Source organism: Vigna angularis, chromosome 5 (assembly GCF_016808095.1).
Source record: "Vigna angularis cultivar LongXiaoDou No.4 chromosome 5, ASM1680809v1, whole genome shotgun sequence".
NCBI classification, from domain to species: domain Eukaryota; kingdom Viridiplantae; phylum Streptophyta; class Magnoliopsida; order Fabales; family Fabaceae; genus Vigna; species Vigna angularis.
The window spans coordinates 37995125-38014484 of record NC_068974.1 but is presented as its reverse complement, the minus strand read 5'-3'; the positions used below and the strand labels follow the sequence as shown (position 1 = coordinate 38014484).

Below are 19360 nucleotides of genomic sequence, written 5' to 3'. Positions count from 1 at the left end.
GAAATTTCCTTTAATAAAGACTGTGTTGCATGTGTTTTTGTGCGTTGGTTGTTCATGTTTTTGTCAGATGCAGCCTTTTCTCTTACATTATCAAAACGCTGCAACATTTCGCAATTTCCCCTCTTTTCTTTCAGATCTTCGAATCAATCTCGGCCTTTGAGTAAAGTGATGCATATATAACACCTTCGATTTTAATTCCATATCTAATTTGTTTTAGAAAAATAAAACGATAAATAATACCAAACAAATTAGGTTTATCTACTCTAATTTTAATCTCGATTAAGATAATATTATTAAAATTAATTACTATATCTCAAAATATCGATATGATTCAACTTCAAATATATAATAAACTAAGAGATAAATATATTTTTAATTTTAGTAAAAATTAAAATTAGTCTATATTTAAAATTATGATTCAATTTAATCATTCAATTTTAGAAATGTATGGATTTAACTTTTTAATCAAATTTTGTTAAGATTATTTAATGTTTTAAACACAATAACATTTGATCTTGTTTGACATATATTTTTAGAAACACATTCAAAATTTTAAATAAACTTAACAAAATTTGATTAAAATAATTAAATTTGTACAATTATAAAAATGAGAAACTAAATTAATCCAAAATTTAGAAGATAAACTAATTTTAATTTTCATTCAAAGTTAAAGAAAAAAACACATTTATTCCATAAATTAATTGTAAGGGCCTGAAAATATGTGGCAGTTGGGCCTTATGTTGAAGCAGCCAAGCCCATAACACTATGACCTTAGGAAGGACTTTTCAGATCTGAGTTCATTATCTCAGCTTCTCATTCTCTTTCTAAAAAGCTTGTTCCTCCATTTCTCTCCGCCTTCTCTCTACCATTCCCTCACGTTTAGTGGTTGCATGTTGGATTAGGTGGTGCTCAAGTGACCGCGGCGTAGAGACCTTCGCAACCATCCGAATAGATTTTCATTCTTCAGCGGGTAAGTAGCTTTTCACTGTTCTCCGCTGTTTGGGACCTAGGGCAAGTTGCATGTGCCTAGTGTACCCTCCTTTACGTTTTCCTCCATTCATTCTAGCTCTAAGAGTTGTTCTTGATCACCGCATTGCGGGTTATAGGGGGTTGTCTAGATTATTCGCATGTGGGGTACTGGAGCTGCGGGTCTTTGAGCTGAGCAAAGAAGTTTCAAGGTAAGGGGAGCTAGAATACGTTTTTAAATTGGTTGCATGTGGTGTATGTATATGGATTTTTGTATTATTATGCTGTTGATGCTATGCTTTGATTGAGAAGATTTATTTGCATGTACTGGATTGTATGGTTGTGGAACTGAAGTGTAATGTGTGTATACTATTTTGGATGTATCTCATTTCTGTAATGTCTATGTTGATGTGTTTGGGCTGAGAGATATGTTGTAACAGTGAATGGATGGAAAAATTAGTATTCTGTAAGGGTTTTGGGTCACTTGAGAGGAAGTGAGGTAGTGATTTTGGGAAGTAAGAGTTCTGGGCACATTTGGGTTGTTGGGACATCTTAGGCAAGTCATTTGTGACCTATTAGGATCATAAAACTGGACTAGAACATGTTAGAAGTGGTAAAATCGAAATTGGGTCCTTAAGTTGTGGAAATTGATGTTTCAAAAGATAAAACTTGATCTTAATCACTTTAGAATGGTAGTAGGAATGTTCAGAATCATTTAGATGAGTTTAATTAAGTATAAAACAAGAATTAAGGGTGTTAGAAGTTAGTAAAAATGGTTAGGAATGGTTATGTTAGGTGTTGTTCATAATTCTGTAGAAATTCTACAGAATTATGCAGTTTCGCAACTGATAACCGTTTGGCCATGTGCTGTTGAGCGTTCGGTCGTAATAGCGTTCGGTCGTAATAGCGTTCGGTCTTAAGTAGAGTTCGGCCTTAGTGCTCGGTCTTGGTAGCGTTCGGTCTTAGTGGATGGTTTCTCAGGTAGTGTTCAGTCTCTTAAGGAGAGTTCGGTCTCTTAAGTAGAGTACGGTCTTAGTGGGTGGTCTTAGTAGCGTTCGGTCTTAGTGGATGGTCTCTTAAGTAGCGTACGGTCTTAGTGGGTGGTCTTGGTAGCTTCGGTCTTAGTGGATGATCTCTTAAGTAGCGTACGGTCTTAGTGGGTGGTCTTGGTAGCGTTCGGTCTTAATGGATGGTCTCTCAGGTAGCGTACGGTCTTAGTGGGTGGTCTTGGTAGCGTTCGATCTTAGTGGATGGTCTCTCAGGTAGCGTTCAGTCTCTTGAGTAGCATTCGGTCTCTCAGGTAGCATTCAGTCTCTTAAGGAGAGTTCGGTCTCTTAAGTAGCGTTCGGTCTCAGGTAGCGTTCAGTCTCTTAAGTAGCGTTCGGTCTCTTAGGTAGCGTTCGATCTCTCTTAGTGAGCGGTCCTGAATAGTGTTCGGTCACTCTTCAGTCTTACCATTTATGGATCGCTCGGTCCTGTCCTTTGGGAAGTGAGATACCGTTCGGTCTCCACCATTCACAGGGTGTTCGGTCTTGCCCATTATGTGTTGATGTTTTCTGTTCGGCCTATATTCCTATTGATTCCAGTTGCTTTAAGGGTTTATGTGTGCATTAACATGTTGGTGTTAAAGTGGAAAGTATTAGTATTGGACGTAATTCCATGATCCTCAAGGGGGGATACATGGTGGTGTCCTTTCAGTGTGTTTAGAATGATTTGCATGGTAGCTCAGTCTTGGGGGTTTTCCTGACGCTCCAATGGTCTTTCATTCTGAAGTAGAGAGGATTGATCCATGTGGTGAGGAGTAGCAGGAGGTCCTAGTATTGGGTGCTTCCAGTATGGCCCAAGGTGAGTGATAACGGACTAACCTCGTGAGTGTGGTAGGGGGAAACCCACTGGCAATGGCTTTGCAAAGCAGTAGAAGCCACCACGAGTGCATAACCCGCCATAGCTCGGCAATCATTCTAAGTCCGGACGAGTCAAGTTTAAGTGCAACAAGTCATGTTTGTATAATATAGTATATTCGTCTTTACTTGCATGTTGCCTATGACTGTTATAACATGATTTTTATATCTAGCTCACCCTTGCTTGTGTGTTTGTGTTTGCTTGGGTATGCTTTCTTTTGCAATGATCATCCACTTGGATGTGAGCAGAGACGGATGAGGTGCCTCTGGAGCAGGCTTTGGAGGAAAATGATGTTGCTGCTTAGTTTCCTTAGGATTCTACCAGTCATTCCTTATCTTTTGAAATACTCTAGTATGCTTAAGTTTTAAATTCTTACTCCTTATCGAATGACTGTACGCTTAACAAACTTTATTTACAGTCTACTCTAACTGTTCTCTTTTATTTAAATGTGAACTTACTATGTTATATGCTTCTATATAATCTGGGATGCTACGTTAATCATCACATATGAATATTATTCATTTTAAAACAAAATTTCGTCATGATTTTCCTAATTTCATGTGCTTTCAATAGTTCCTTTTCCACTGGATCCATAAGTTAGAAACCCACAAGAAAAAATGGTTACAACTTTTCTCTCTGCAAACCCACAATTTTTCTCAGTCCTTAATATATACAAAACGCATCATAGTCAATTGAAAATCAGATTTCTGGAACTTATAATTCAAGATATTTTCAAATTGAAACTATCTAGAATATTTTATTAATCATATAATTCGAGATAATCATATTATGAATCAAGTAGTTCAATACCATGTTTCAAATTATGCAGTACATAATTACATAATTTTAATGTAGATTATGAAATTTGAAATATTGTTCTAGATTATTTAATTTGAAACCATAATTTAGATTGTGTAATTATATTTTAAACTGTGTAATCTTATTTTAAATTGCTTAATCACATTCCAGATTACGCAATCATATTCTATATTATGGAATCTGTAATAATGTTCGAGATTATGTTATCCAACAAGTTTTGAACAATAGAATATTGTTTCCAATTACTCAATCCTAAATTATATTATGAAATATGCAATTTTAATATTCTACATTATGTATTGTACAATATATTTTGAACATATTATGATAAACGCTCACAGTGTTGTATGTAATGGGGTGAAAAAGAAAATATGGAGCTGGAGGAAGAAATATCAAAAAAGGCTATTTTTAAGCCCATATACAATTATTTTTGGGCCAGAGTTGGTTTTCATTCTACTTAATAAAAGCCCTTTCACCCTACACCTTTCATAATTTTATTTTGTATCTTCAATTTTTAAAAATAACCTTATATTTTTCTTTATAATATTTTGAAATCGAATTTTAAAATTTGATAAAGAAAAAATTATTTATCAGATATTGAAATATGATGAAACATAAAAAATGGAGTATAAGAGTTTTTGAATGCTAAGAACAGTTTTAGAATATTTTTTTTTAAATACATGATAAAATAATTAGACGTGCAGGATAAAATCGCCTTAATAAAAATATCAACCAAGAAAAAAGCTCACAATTTTTTTTTCACATTTTAAAACTTAAAACTTTACGAAAACCCTATACAACTATATATATATATATATATATATATATATATATATATATATATATATATATATATATATATATATATATATATATATATATATATATATATATATATATATATATATATAAAAGCGAGATTGTTTCTTTATGTCCATATTTATTTTTCAATTATACTCTTTAAATATATTTTAATTAAAATAATTATTTTATTTATTTTATTCTTTAAATATTTCTTTTAACCATTTTTTAAAAATTAATTATATTTTAACCATTAAACTACCTACAAAATAAATAAAAATTTATTTACAATAAAATTATACAAATTATTTTTGTTTAGTTTTAAAATTATAATAATAATAAGCCACATTTTTTGTGGTTTTGATTCACTAAATTTTCAATTTTCTTCGGTCAGAAACGATGATAGGAAGGCAGCAACTTGTGGTTGTGAATGAATGCACCTTTGAATCTTTGTGGTTCCAACATCTTCTATCATCTTCCTTTTATTTTTCATTTTGTCCATTTCAATCGTCTCTTCTGTTTATAAATACGAAAAACTTACTTCTCAATCATTCCCACTTTATTGGAAAGTTATTGTTTGGTTAGTGATAATTATTTAAAGAAAATAATATTTTGATATATATAATTTTTTTAATTTTAAAAAATATATATATAAATTGATTTTTTTAAGGCTATTTTGTCTTTACATATATATTAAATGAACTAAAAGTGTGTTAATCTATTATTTTTATTTTAATAAATAAAACTTGAAGATGGAATATTGTGACATTGCTGATATGGTTCTTACAGTGGTTTTGAAATTCTGAGTGATGTAATTTCTGGGCTATTTTATATGGTGCATATTGTCATTAATCTTTCCAAACTAATTTCACACTTAACAGAAACTCATAAATTTAAATAGTTTTTATTAAAAAAATTATATTATTAAATGTTTTTACTTCTACCTACTCTATTCTACCATCTAATTCTGGCATAACCTACTCTATTCTACCATTTAACAAGATTACGTGGTTATTACTTTTATTTTTATCTCTAACTCATATGGTCACTCACTATTTACCTCTGTAATATAATTTGTTGATCAATTTCTTGTAAAAAAATGAAATAAATATGTTGATCCTCGAATTTAAGGGAACAAATAAAAGATTAAAAAACAAATGTAATGATTTAGTCATCTGATTAATAAAAAAATCAAAATAATAACAAAATAGACATTTAGAGACTTAGATTTGAAACCTTGGTAAACTAACATTTTATTATAAAACAAGTAATTAAAATGTTTTCTTATCAATATTATTAATATGAAATATTTACTTAAATTAAATTACTAATAAATTAAATTAAATTAAATATGTATTTTAATTATAATTAACAATGTAAATAATTTGTAAATGCAGGTTTATCAAATCGTTTAAGACTCTTAATTTTATTATTTAATTTATTTTACATTATTAATTATTAAGAAGTATACTTTAAATTCAGTTCAATATTACAAATTTAATTATAAGATAAAATTTGTACTTTTTCATATAATATATCAACCATAAGATTAAACATTAATGCGTCTAATAACACATAAGACATTATGTACAACCAACAATAAATTTTTCAATAATATATAATACAATAAACTTTACAATGAATCTTGTTATAATAAATTTTATATGACTTATATATAATGTTAAAATAAAATTTGCAGTATATTATAAATTTCAACCTTTTTACCAAGAAAACGATGTTCTACAAATTAAATTAACTGTATCATCTACATTATTTTATTTTACATAGCATTGTTTTTAGATAAACGAAAAAAAAAACAATTTAAGTGATTTAATATTGAAAGAAGTATTTAAAAAAATAAAACATAAAAAGTAAACAAAACAAAAACATAGGGGAAATTATGGAGGCAACCGAACCGAGCACAAAATCATAGTGGGCCTGGGCATAGCAGACACGCTTTATGGCTGCTAGTTTGGCATCCATAATTAATTTGAGGAAACTTTCCTCTTAAAAATGTATGAAATATAGCTTTTATATAAAATATTTATTTTAGTATGCCTAGTTAAGTAAAGTATATTATAAAATAAACATAATCTCAAGGTAAATAAAATTTTCTTTCTACAATTTTTAAAACATGTAAAAAATATTAGCTGTAATTACTTGAAATATAAATTAAATTCGAATTTATTTAAATAAATTTTAACTGATTCAAGCTTTTTGTATATGACAGGCCATCATTGCTCTATTATTACTGATAATAAACTATTAAATAAATTTTGTATTAATTACAAATTATAAATAATAAGTGAGGCAGATCAGGTGTTGGATTTTCGTTACACCAGATTCTGAATTCTAAATTGTTATATATATATATATATCAAACAAATAACTGTTTATTTAAACTAGAATTAATTAAACACACTCTAAGTTCCTTTTTTTTTTATTTTTTTTAATTTACCAAAAAATTTGAACATATTAAATAATTGATGGACAAATAATATATGCACAATATAAAGTATAATAATGTATTTCCATATTGAATTTTTTTTAATAAAAATATAAATTAATGCATTTTTCACTTACCCACTTTTAATCCATCTACTTGATAGTTTAATTGTAATTTATCTTTTCAATTTCCAATAACTTTTGGGTCAATGACCCTGGAAAAACAAGATGTTGGATGAGAGGAAAAGAGAGGGTGTGTGACAAACAAAGAGAAATTAGGTTTCAGTTTCACTATTTCTCTCTTGCTCAAAGAAAACTTGTTTTTCATCTTAGTTTCTCTTTTTACTAGTGCAAAATGAGTTTATAATGTATTCCTCTAAACGTAAAAAACCAATATTAACCGATGACATATTAATAAATAAAATAACATTAAACATTATAGGAGATTGATATCATATCACATTTACACGTCTATTTGAAAGGGACTAATGTTATATGATTTTATTACATTTAAAAAAATCAATTCAAATCCATGATTTCGAAGAGTTTAAACATTGGAGATCAAATGGAACCAACATTATATCATTTTTAAATACATATGTTTGAATAGAAAAGGACATTTTAAACATTTAAAAAAGTCAGCTAAAAGGTGTAATGTTTTCAAAAAGTTTGACATCGACCAATCAATGATCTCATATTTGATCATATCTCTTTTAAACATAGGATAATCAGATATCCAACATCTAATAATATTTAAAATATTAAAAAAAATATGTTAGAAAATACTTTTCCTTTATCTTAATCATGTTATACCTCATATATCATTATACTTTAAATTCACCTATAACCCTTAATTATATATTTTTTTTACAAAGTTCTTCTTAGTTCACTATTATTGATATATTTGGCTATCAGTTATATCTTGCAATATAATATATATATATATATATATATATATATATATATATATATATATATATATATATATAATTAATTTATTAAAACAATGATAATATAATATTATATTTTGATAAAATTATTCATAGTTTTAAAGAATGCAAATACATTAAACAACACAACTATATATTTAAATCAGAATAAATTAAACACACTCTAGTTTTCTTTTATTTTTTTTGTTTTTCTAATTGACCAAAAAATTTGAACTCACAAATGGACAAATGCACAATATAGAGTATAATAAGTAATAGATTTCCGCTTTTGACTATTTTTTTGAATTTTATGTTATTAACATGTGATCAGTGGAGATCTCACCACAACTAACGTGAACAAAATTTAATTTAGAAAAAAAAAATAGTTTCGCTGCTTATTCATGCCTTGTTTCGGGGAATTTCTTGGATAGAAAATAAAAAATTAAAATTGATCTATACATAAAATAGTAGATTAATTGATTGATTTTAATTTTAAGAAAAGTTAATTATTCATATATTTGGTTTTCTAATACTTAGTTTGGTTTGAAGTATTTTTCAGCTTCGCATTGGTGGTGTTGTCTTGTGCAAGTGATTTTCAGCTTATTAATAGAATTGTTAAGTAAACAGTTTAGAAAGTAAGATGAAGTAAAAGTTTTGAGGAATTGAAAGAAGAATCGAAGAAGAAGGGTCAAAGAGCATAGAAACATAATAGATAATGCGAACCCTTTGCGACGTATGCGAGAGCGCCGCTGCCATTCTCTTCTGCGCCGCCGATGAGGCTGCTCTCTGCTCTGCTTGTGACCAAAAGGTTCCTTTTTTTCTTTCCTTTCTCTTTCAATTCTATTCTAAGCAATTTCCAATTTCATCCATAAATTAAATACATAGAAAACAATTCTTTACACTTTACTCTGCTTGCTTGATTGAATCTTAATTCACTTCTTAAATTACTGTAATTATTAATTTAATAATTTATGTTCAAGGAGTAAACGAATGTTGTTTCACTTTGATTTGATTCTGATGTTGGGTCTTGATATTGCTTTAGCTTTCCTCTGCAAAGTAATGTATTTCCCATGAGTCTGGGCCTTGATTTTGAATATGTTTTGGTTTCAGTGTTTCATCTACCTATGTTCTTTCTTTCAAGTCCATATCCGAGCAGGATGCTCTTCTATTCGTATTCTTTTCTCAGTTTTTCATCCTGTTTTTAATTTGCATTTACTTCCATTTTAGATACACTTTGTTGTTGATGTAATTTCTTATTCCTTCCCTATAACCGAAACGAACGAGTCTCGTTTAACTGGTTTCCAAGAGTATGAATCAAATTTGTTACCGTACACCCTTGTTTTGATGAATATTAGTATAAGTACATTTAAGAAAAGAAAGTAAAAAGGAAAATAAGTTAACATTTTCATTATAACTTCTCCAAAAGCTCAAGGCTTAAAGTTGAGTTTAGCTTATGTGAGGAGTTTAAATATATATATATATATATATATATATATATATATATATATATATATATATATATATATATATATATTTGTGTGTTTGTGTAAAAGTTGATCTAAGAGGGTTTATATCGTTTTAGGATATGTTTTTGCATCATTGGATCTGAAATGCCTATGAAATATTATTGCATAGATTCTTCATATAGAGAGTGATTCACTTAACAAAAGAGGTAGCATTAGGATAACAGAGTTGGAATTCCGACTCACTTGGAATGTGAACAAGTAGTTAACCAATAACGGAATTGTATTTTCCCCGCAGGTTTTCTTGGAAAATCTTTTTATGTTGAGTGATGCATTCTACCTCTGTGAATTTTGTATTTTTTCTTGGATGGTGCAATAATTAATACGACCCAATTATTTATGCGTTTTGTCAAGTGTTTCTGTTAACAACATTCATAATAATTTAATGAAAGTACCACTACATTTGCATGCATTTTTTTCTTCTGATAGCTTGTGTTTGCATTGGAGATACAGATCCATATGTGTAATAAACTTGCTAGCAGACACATTCGGGTTGGCCTTGCTGACCCCACTGATGTTCCACGCTGTGACATATGTGAAAATGCACCTGGTACTGAGGGTATTCATATCTTTTTTGCAAGATTGTGCATTCTAAACTATACAGAGGTTGAATCTTTCTCCCATGTCATGGAAATTTGTGTGTAGCTTTCTTTTACTGTGAGGTAGATGGTAGTTCGCTGTGTCTGCAATGTGATATGATTGTGCATGTTGGTGGTAAAAGAACTCATGAAAGATATCTTCTATTGAGGCAAAGAGTTGAGGTATGTTTTAGGATGTAAAGAATTGTCAATCTTCCAAGCTTCTGAATAGATAATTTTGAAGTTTATATATGTTGCTTTTGACCTTTCTATGGCAGTTTCCAGGTGATAAACCTGCCCAAATGGAAGAACTAGGGCTGCAACCACTGGATCAGAATGAATTTAGGAGGGATGAAAATCAGTTTCTCAAGCTAAAAACAAGAGAAATTCAGCAGAATCACAGTATCTTGCCTGTTCCAAGACAAGAAAATAATATCGATGGTCATAGAAAAATTGATAAAAAGTTAATTGATCTGAACACCAGGCCATTGCGGTTAAATGGACCAGCACCAAACAACCAGGTAGTTGTTTTTTCCTATTCTACAAGAACTTTGAGTTATTTGATCAAGGGCTGTTTGTAATGTGCATTTCAGAAACAAAAAAGTTGTAACACTTATTAGTCGTCAAATTAACGTATAATCTAATTCTTAAGGAACAAGGTATGGATATTTTAAGAGGCAGTAATCATGAATTTGCAAGTGTGCCACCAGTTGAATCCTACAAACAAGGGGCTGAGAAGTAATAAAGGTACAACACATAAGATGGGCTGAGGCAGCTACAGAAATATAATGTTTACTCAGTTTTCTTTTACACCGTTGACCTTGTTTCTGTCTGCTTAAAGTTTGAATTGTTTGGCTGCAGACCAAATCAATGAGGGGAAATAGTTACTTTCATACGAATGAGATGCATAATGAAGGTCGCTTAAAGTCGCTGGTATATATCAAGTTTTCTTAAAGCAGCTTATGTTAACTACATCCTTAGCATTTTGGTTTGTTAAACTTAGTCTGACAACAGAGGAACTGTTGGTCATATAACTTCATGATATTTATTACATGTCTACATATTATATATGATTAAACCCTCAAATTATTTAAATCTGCTGCTGACTTCCGTTTCTGTTCTATGTTAAAAGGGACGGTAATGCTAATGCATTGGTTGAAGTAAAAACTTATTATGGCTTCTTTTATTAAAATACAAAAGGAGGAGGGTATTGGGGAAGACTTGTATGATGATGGGTGGCTGTATTGGGTTTAACGTATGAAGCACCAATCACATTTCATGTATGAATAAAAAGGAGTTTAAAACAACATTATTCTTCATTTTTGAAAACTGTAATATTTCATTACAATGGTGAAAATACTTCAAAGAAAAAAAGTGAGATGATAAATAAGATTTGACTAATACAAAAGGCAAATAGAAGGACATAATAATAGAACTTAAGAAGATGATTGTTCCAACAAGAGTCTGAAGGAGAAACTAAAACGTTTAATTCGTTTTCTTTTGTTTAATAAGACCTATTTTATATTTTTTATATAAATATTGACTAAAACTTGTCTCTCTTTTTTTATTTAAAAACATCATATTAGCTAAAACTTAAATAAAAATATACTAAAATAAAAAAAATTAAACTTTTAAAGTATAAAAATGTTTTTTCATAAATTTTTTAATGGTTTAATTATTATATGTTAAAAATATCAAAAAGTTATATTGTGGCTGGTTTATATACACTGTCTTGTGAAAATAATATAGAAGCTATATTTAAGAAAACATTATTTCAATATAAAAGTAAATGTGTAGTCATAAAATTGTTTGATTAAATCTACTAATAGAATTTGTAGTTACTTTTCATGGTTGTTTTATGACACTTACATCTTTTTTCTAGTTAAAAATTAGATGTGTGTTTCTTATATTTCCAATACCAAGCCATTTACTTTTTTCTATAATTGTAAAATAGACTTTCAACTCTATTGTGATTTTAATAAATGACAATAATTTTTCATATATTTTAATTAAAATAACAATAGTATTTAATTATTTTAAAACAAAAAATAAAGTTTTAAAATATAAAAATGGATAGTTTTTTTATAAACAAAAGATTGGGTTTTCACATGTTTTTTTGTTGTAACCCAAATAAAATCGATCCACTTCTAGCACAGATTCTTGAACTCATCCAACTTGGTTTTGTAAGCCTTTGAAACGAAAAAAAAAATAGCTGTTTTGATCTCCACTTCATATTTTGTGCTTCATCGATAAAGAATTTTTTATCAAATTTTAAAATTTATTGATATCTTTGAAAAATCTTTTATCAAATTTTAAAATATTCTTTATTAAATTTTAAAATCTAATAGAAAAAATGTAATTTTTAAGTTATTTTTGAAAATTGAATATATATAATGAAATGATTAGAGATACATATAAAACAACCTTGGACGCCTCTGCATCTAAATAACTGTTTGCTTTCGTATTATTAAAAATTATTAAAGCTGTTTCCAAAAAATATAAAATTAGACAAAGATAACAACTCGTTAATAAGTTATGAGATATATTAATTTTGTATTTTTAATAAATTTTATTGAACATAGAATATTAAATAATGTATCATAACATTTCTTAAACTTTAGCTGATTAAAATTTATTAGAAATTAATATGTAATAAAATTTTAACATATTTAGTTTCTTTGCTTTTGTTATTTGTAGGTTTCAACACTGCTTCTTCTTCTTTCTCAACGTGTTGCCTCCTCGCCACCGAATACTCCTCCCGCGCCGCTGCACGGACCCACGGACCGCCGCCATCCTTCACGGCCCTTCCGAGAGAACCGTCCGCTGTATGATTCTCCCTGTTGCTTATCGGCACATCAACAAACAGATCATTGAGCGTATGTCATTGAAACTCATTCGTTCCCCTTTTTTCTTCTTTATTTTTGAACTCATTGAATGATAACGACATTCATTAGTCACTCCTTACTTGCCAAGTCAAAAACGGGAAGATTCACTTCGGTCCGTAATTACTTTTTTTCCTCTTCTTTCATTTGCTGCAAACTGTTTGTGAATTTTACTAAGTGTTTGTCTTATTGTTTTCACATTATCTGGAAATTTTATGTCTGTGGTAACGCGGAATGGTTTTCTGTATGTTATTTAGTATCTGCTAAGAAATTCTCAATGAGCTAAAATTAGTTTATGCATTGGTTTAAACTTATTGAAAAAACTAATTTCATTTTTTTAAAAAATTTTCCATTGTAAAAGTGCTTATGGAAAATTTTCGTATAAACAGCCCTTACTTGTTTCAATGATGTTGGTATGATTGGATATAACTGCCACATGCTTTTGGTTTTAAGGTGGACATTTACCTGTTGCTGCTCTACTATTTTTACCATGCATTGAATACATGGGCATTAGGATGTATATTCGGCATTGTGCTTAATAATACGAGATAAGGTGAATGCTTTTTGCTTTTCCATGGGGATTTTATCAGGAAACCAATGGCAAGTTCTTTGGGTAACAGAGTTGGATCTGTTCGAAACTCTCCTTTACTAAGGTTTCCGCTCAACTTCATGAGAGCCTTGAGCACTTCATCTTCTACTTCTTCTAGTTCCTCTTCTATTTCTTCTGCTCAGAGCCCAAAGAAATCGAAGCGAAGAAAGAAAAAGAACTTGTTCGAGGTTGCTCAGTTCTTACCTAACTGGGGAATTGGCTGCCACATGGCCAAGAGTCACTGGAACGAAGTTTCTTACGAGATCACTAAACTCAATCTGTACAAGGTGCTTCTCTTTCGATCCTAAACTTTTTTTCTTGTCCTCCAATTGTTTTGATTCGGATTTCAACTATTTCAAATTGTATTTTACAGTGATTTATTCCCCTGCTTTTCTCCGTTCTAGCAAATATCTTTCTCCTTAATTTTATGTTGCATATGTTTTTGCAGGACGGAAGGCATGGAAAAGCATGGGGCATTGCTCATAAAAATGGTTAGTGTCATAAGTAGAAGTGTTTTTGACTTTGGGATATTTTGATTATCAATTCTCTGTGCAGCAGAGTCTAGGCACTGATAATCTTGCTGCACTGCTTTTCTCCAACGAAAGTGTAGGCTAGTTTCTGAATTCTTACGTAATCAATTTAGCATACCCAGTCCTGCCTGGCATAATAACAATTTGACTCTCTATTTTTCTATTCCCCTTTCATTTCATCCATTCTAGAACACCCAAAAATTTATGTAGTTCTTCATTTCATCCATTCTAATGGCTACTGAAAACTAGAATCGCAAACATATTTTTATGAATTTTGATAGAAGTGTTTGTTTGACATTTCTAAGGGAACATTTCTAACTTTGCTGTGGTGAAGTGCCCTTGGAGAGTGTTTAACGCTTATTGTGAGCTTGTAAGAACTTGCGAGAGGATTGAGCTTGTGTGCATAAGTTTGGGTAGTGATGCCACATGCGGCACTCCATTACATTTGCATGTCTCAGTGTTAACTTTCTTTCGTTCATATTCCATATCAAATTAATTAGGATCTCAGTTATAAATCACATTTTTTTTTCTTATTTGACAACGTAGTTTCTGTTAGTTACTAGAACTTGGAAGCTTTATTTGATAAATTCTCAGGATGTTCTGTGAAGCATAATGTACCTGAAATAAAGTGTAAGTTGTATGAAGTATTGTAAATGCTGAAACATTTGAGTACTTGTGTTTCTGACTCGATTTGATATGGCATAACTTATTGCAGGCTTGCCATTAGCAGATGCTCCAAAAAAGATTAGTGGAGTTCACAAACGATGTTGGAAGTACCTATCTGATGTAGTAAAAACATCAGACAGCTCAATAAACTTAACAAATCCAACAGACAGTGGCTTAAAACTTGAAACTGAAGCAAGTTGATACTTTCTAGTGACTTTGTTCAAATCATCAACATTAACTCATCTCTTTTTCAATTGGTCTAGTTGTTTTCGACCACTGTAGATTTTCTAGCCAATCTTGCAATATTCCTCACTCATTCTGCAAGGTGCTTAATTAATTTTCTTTTATATTCATTAAATGAACTCACTAATATGAAACGTTCTGAGGGAGTAATCTGGCTGCATTTGGTTCTCACTTTATTTTTGTCTGAGTTATTTCATATCCATTCTAATAGATCACCGAATCTATATCTTCACATGGTAGTTCTTAATTATGTTGATTGTAAATGGGGACTTTGTATAAACACAATTTGGTATCAATATCCATCAATGATGCCTTTACCAGTGATTGACTTTATAAATACCATCACACTCGGACATCAGTAAGCTCAATGCATCCCATCAGTTATTATATATACAAAACAATTGAGAAGACGATGAGAGAAAGCTATAACTATTCAAAATTACTTAATAGAATTCAAATATTCGTGTTACATAATTTGAAATTGCATCGACAAGCATAGGTTGTTTATTAACTTAATACTACCAAGCTACAGTACATGATTTCATTGCATTTTGTTTTATTCTTTTTCGTCTGCCAACTCTACCGCCTTAAAAAAAACTATTAACAAGCCCTTGTTCTAAGTGATTTTATTAGACTTTATCCCGGAAGGAATCCAATAACATTCATATGCTTAACCTCCTCAATGAGACATCATTGTCATCGTTGCATTAAGGATCAATTTGGTTTGTTAAGAATTATTTCACCTGATTATTGTTTCATAAGGCTATCATTATGTATGGATTGGAATTTCTATTTCATAAGCTACATGGATTTTATGATTTTTAGATTTCAAGAAGAGAATACAAACACACAATACATCAATAATGATACTATGCAAATTAGACATCTCTTTCATGTTTTATTCATCATACAATAAGTTAATTTGTAAAATTCAGCTCAATTTTTCGTAAGCATAGTTGGGGGTTAAGAAATGAAATATTTAATACAACGACCTTTTCTCTCTGAACGTTGTCACGTTTGTCAAATATTGAATGAGTTATCATTCTCTTCTAAATAAATTGTTATGGATTAGAGTTCTAGATATCTACCTGAGTTTTTAAAAAGGAAAAGAAAATTCGCCATGTAGCATTTCTCTAAAGATTCATTGTCGTCGTCTAAATAAAAAGTGCAATATATTACACTAACTATTTAGTTTATGATAAACAAATAATTATCAGTCTTCAAAAGTCCTGCAATGAGAAGTTGTGATATTGGCGTCTTAAATCAATTTCACATTTTAATTTTCTGTTACAACTCTTCAAGAGAGTGCTAAAGAATTCCATTGAAGATGCTTTCTTGCTAACTTTGACAAGTTTTATCTTCCTTGGGGATTAAAAGTTGTTTGTTGTTGAGCCTAAGCAAAGAAGAATTCATGTCCTTTTAAAGAGGAATGAGTTTTTTTTTTTCTTTCAATTCTTACACTATTTTATAAAGAGATTTTTCATCAGTTGCCGAGATTCAACCATTTTGTTATATATGGGGATATATTAAAATGCACAACTCATAGCAAAAGGTTTATTAAGTTGTAAAGGAAGATGTAAACCATAAACAAAAATAGTCTCCAAGACTATAAAAACATTACATTTTACAGAAATTAGTCTTCCACTTCATCTCCGTCAACACCTACTGCAACTGCTGGTGTTGGTGCCTAACATGTATCATATGCACTAGAAACATCTTAGTAGGAGTAACCTTTGACGAACAACTCCTTCTTGGCCTCTTCAGATTCACCCTCACCAGTGTACTTTCCAAGCTGAGCCAGTGAGTTGGACTTGGCACGGAAAAGGAGTGCATCTTGTGACGCCTTCACATTCTCTGGGCGCCCTCCCCATGTCTTCAAGGCAGTGTTTTGAAGGGCTCTGGCATATGAGAATGACACGTGCCATGGGTTTGGAGATTGGTTCATGGCATTCAAATTCAGGGTAGCTTCAACCTCAGACTGTCCACCAGACAAAAACTGCATAACACAACTTTGGTGAGCACATGAAAGGGATGTTAAGAATGCAAAGAATGATGCATTTGGCAGTGTCACTTACCATAATTCCAGGGACTGCAGGGGGGATTCTCCTGTGAAGGAGCTTGAGGGTGTAATCAGCTACTGTTTGAGGACTTGCCTTCTCCTTTGATTCAGCTCCAGGTGTAACCATGCTAGGCTTCAGGAGAATACCCTCAAAAAGGACATTGTTCTCAGCAAGGTAGAAGAACACCTCTGCCCATACCTTTTGGGCTACTTCAAAAGTTCTATGAATATTATGCTCCCCATCAAGCAAGATTTCTGGCTCCACAATTGGCACCAATCCATTGTCCTAAAACCATTAAATGAAAACATTTTGGCTCTTCAGAATCAGTACAAACATGTAGAAAGTTGATGGGTCATTCGAGTGGAGAATTTCATCGGAAGATATAACACCAAATGAGACAAGAGACAGACACGTTCCAAAATCTTAAAGATAATGAATTTATGGTTCTTTTGCTTATATGTAACTCAACTTTCTCACAACTTTCTTATTTTTATCGAATGAAAGACTTGAACTTGAAATTGAAATTCTCAACAAAAAGTATCCAGCCAAACCCCAAATCACCAATTCAACTCGAGTGGTTTTCTCACCTGAGAAATTGCAGCATAGCGGGCCAGACCCCAGGCTGCTTCCTTGACAGCCAGAGCAGAGGGACCGTTGGGGATACTCACAACAGTACGCCTAATATGGAGTTATGGGTTGATATGATAAAAAAATGAGCATGATGTGTGGCACAAGAAAATAAAGGGCATAAAACTATGAATGATTTTTCTGCCACTGCAAAGGGCGACGAACACTTACCATTTGGCGAAACGGGCACCTTGCTGATAGTATGCAGCTGAGCGAGAGGCAAGACCATCCAAACCTTGGCACCATGACTCATCGTTGGAGCCAACAAGAGGAACCAAACCCTGTTGTCTCAAGCACATAAACCATGATTTAAAAGTACATACACCGCCATACATGCAGATTCGAAGCCTCTATTTTAGTTCAAAATCGAGATTTTCACCATTCTGAACTATAAAAAAAGCTAACTTCTGGTATGTTATTATAACTAAGCTGTGTTTATGTGAGACGTGGAACATTTTTCTACATGGACACCGACAAATATACCATTAACAGTACAATTAAGTATAAGTATAAACTATTAAAAAGTAAATCTTTAACATTAACATCCATCAATACTCATGCTACTTCTTTTCATTGTTATTTAAGGTGTCAGTGACTGCATAATAAAGGAAGGAAAGGGTGATTCTGAAATTGTTACCTTGTCGACCTTAATACCAGGAACAATGTTTTGCTCAATGAGAACATCAACAATCTTCTTGCCATCAATTGTGGATTGGTAGAGAGTTTCCTCAAAGAGAATGGCACCAGAGATGTATTGACCAAGGCCTGGAACTGTCACAAGAAGGGTACGGTATGCCTGGCGGTTAGCTTCAGTATTCTCTAGCCCAATTGACGCCAAACGCTTCCCACAGGTAGCATTGGACTCATCCATGGCCAAAATTCCCCTCCCTGGTGAAGCCACAGTTTTCTGTTTTCACACGCAGCAAAATACCATTCGCATCAACAATGTCAAAAACACACTTCAGGAGCAAACAAGAACAACCACAAAGATAATTAGAAAAGAAAGTAAAGTCATATTCACTGCTAAGAAAATTTTCACGGCTACAATACTAAAGCACGCACTTAATAACCATAATCTCAAGTATGACAGAAAGTTACAACTACCTTCTGTCCTCTAAATTCTAACAAAGCCAGTTGGAAAACAAGAAACGGATTATGAGTTTATGGGTGTGAACAGTTTCAATTTAGTTTAATTGCAAGATGCTCTTAGTGTCTATCTTGGGTTGTTTAGATAAAATTTTCCATTAGAGAAAAGGGTAACTGCATTTAGCTTGTTCATCAGTTAAAACAATCTGAACTGGTGAAGAAGTTAAACAGAAAGAAGTCACATAAAAATAAAGAGTATGAAAGATGAGATTTTTATTATCATACCGCGGTCTTAACAAGCTCCTCAGCATATGAACCAGCTCTGATGGTGAGGGCTGAAGGGTTGGTGGGGCTGCATCTGACCACTGATGCAGAAGGTTGGCGAAGGGATTGACCCTTCACCCACTCAGACTTGTCAAGAACAAGTGAAGACTTGAGCAGAGAGGGTGATGCAGAGGCCATTGATGAGCACTACCACAATCTTATCTCCTACAGAACAACCTTGTATTGGCCTCGTTACCACACATGCAACGTTTTCGCTTCATTTATAGTTCTCAAGTGATGTCTCGTTTGAGGCTGCTGTGAGCTAACCTATCCTCACTTGACATGTGGATGATAACTTGAGCTTCCTTGCCATTCTGAGCTGCCATTTCGTGGTTCAAATGGATGCTTTTTTTCTCGCCTCGTAAAAAAGAGTTGGAAAAAAGATTGATA

General features: G+C 31.6%; 3 protein-coding genes across 5 annotated transcripts; 2 read left to right on the top strand and 1 right to left on the bottom strand.

Moving 5' to 3' along the window:
• Positions 1 to 8412: 8412 nt before the first annotated feature.
• On the top strand, positions 8413 to 11058 carry LOC108339727 (B-box zinc finger protein 18). 2 transcript variants are annotated; one of them, XM_017576925.2, is made up of 6 exons: positions 8418 to 8670; positions 9839 to 9935; positions 10031 to 10146; positions 10242 to 10484; positions 10616 to 10710; positions 10825 to 11058. In XM_017576925.2, the coding sequence occupies exons 1-5, from the start codon at positions 8578 to 8580 to the stop codon at positions 10703 to 10705; spliced, it is 639 nt and encodes a 212-aa protein (XP_017432414.1). In that variant the 5' UTR covers positions 8418 to 8577; the 3' UTR covers positions 10706 to 10710; positions 10825 to 11058. The 2 variants fall into 2 exon arrangements, with proteins under 2 accessions (XP_017432413.1, XP_017432414.1); XM_017576924.2 differs by lacking the exon at positions 10616 to 10710 and having other exon boundaries at positions 8413 to 8670.
• Positions 11059 to 12649: 1591 nt separating this feature from the next.
• On the top strand, positions 12650 to 15033 carry LOC108339576 (uncharacterized). Of its 2 annotated transcripts, none has more exons than XM_017576724.2 (4): positions 12650 to 12839; positions 13466 to 13721; positions 13883 to 13925; positions 14680 to 15033. In XM_017576724.2, exons 2-4 carry the CDS (start codon positions 13515 to 13517, stop codon positions 14829 to 14831), a joined length of 402 nt encoding a protein of 133 aa, XP_017432213.1. In that variant the 5' UTR covers positions 12650 to 12839; positions 13466 to 13514; the 3' UTR covers positions 14832 to 15033. The 2 variants fall into 2 exon arrangements, with proteins under 2 accessions (XP_017432213.1, XP_017432212.1); XM_017576723.2 differs by having other exon boundaries at positions 12651 to 12839; positions 13436 to 13721.
• Positions 15034 to 16399: 1366 nt separating this feature from the next.
• On the bottom strand, positions 16400 to 19178 carry LOC108340486 (fructose-bisphosphate aldolase 1, chloroplastic). Its single transcript, XM_017577904.1, has 6 exons — positions 18932 to 19178; positions 18198 to 18467; positions 17732 to 17841; positions 17521 to 17611; positions 16949 to 17218; positions 16400 to 16869 (listed from the first exon to the last, which is right to left on the bottom strand). Exons 1-6 carry the CDS (start codon positions 19106 to 19108, stop codon positions 16591 to 16593), a joined length of 1197 nt encoding a protein of 398 aa, XP_017433393.1. The 5' UTR covers positions 19109 to 19178; the 3' UTR covers positions 16400 to 16590.
• Between the last annotated feature and the right edge of the window lie 182 nt (positions 19179 to 19360).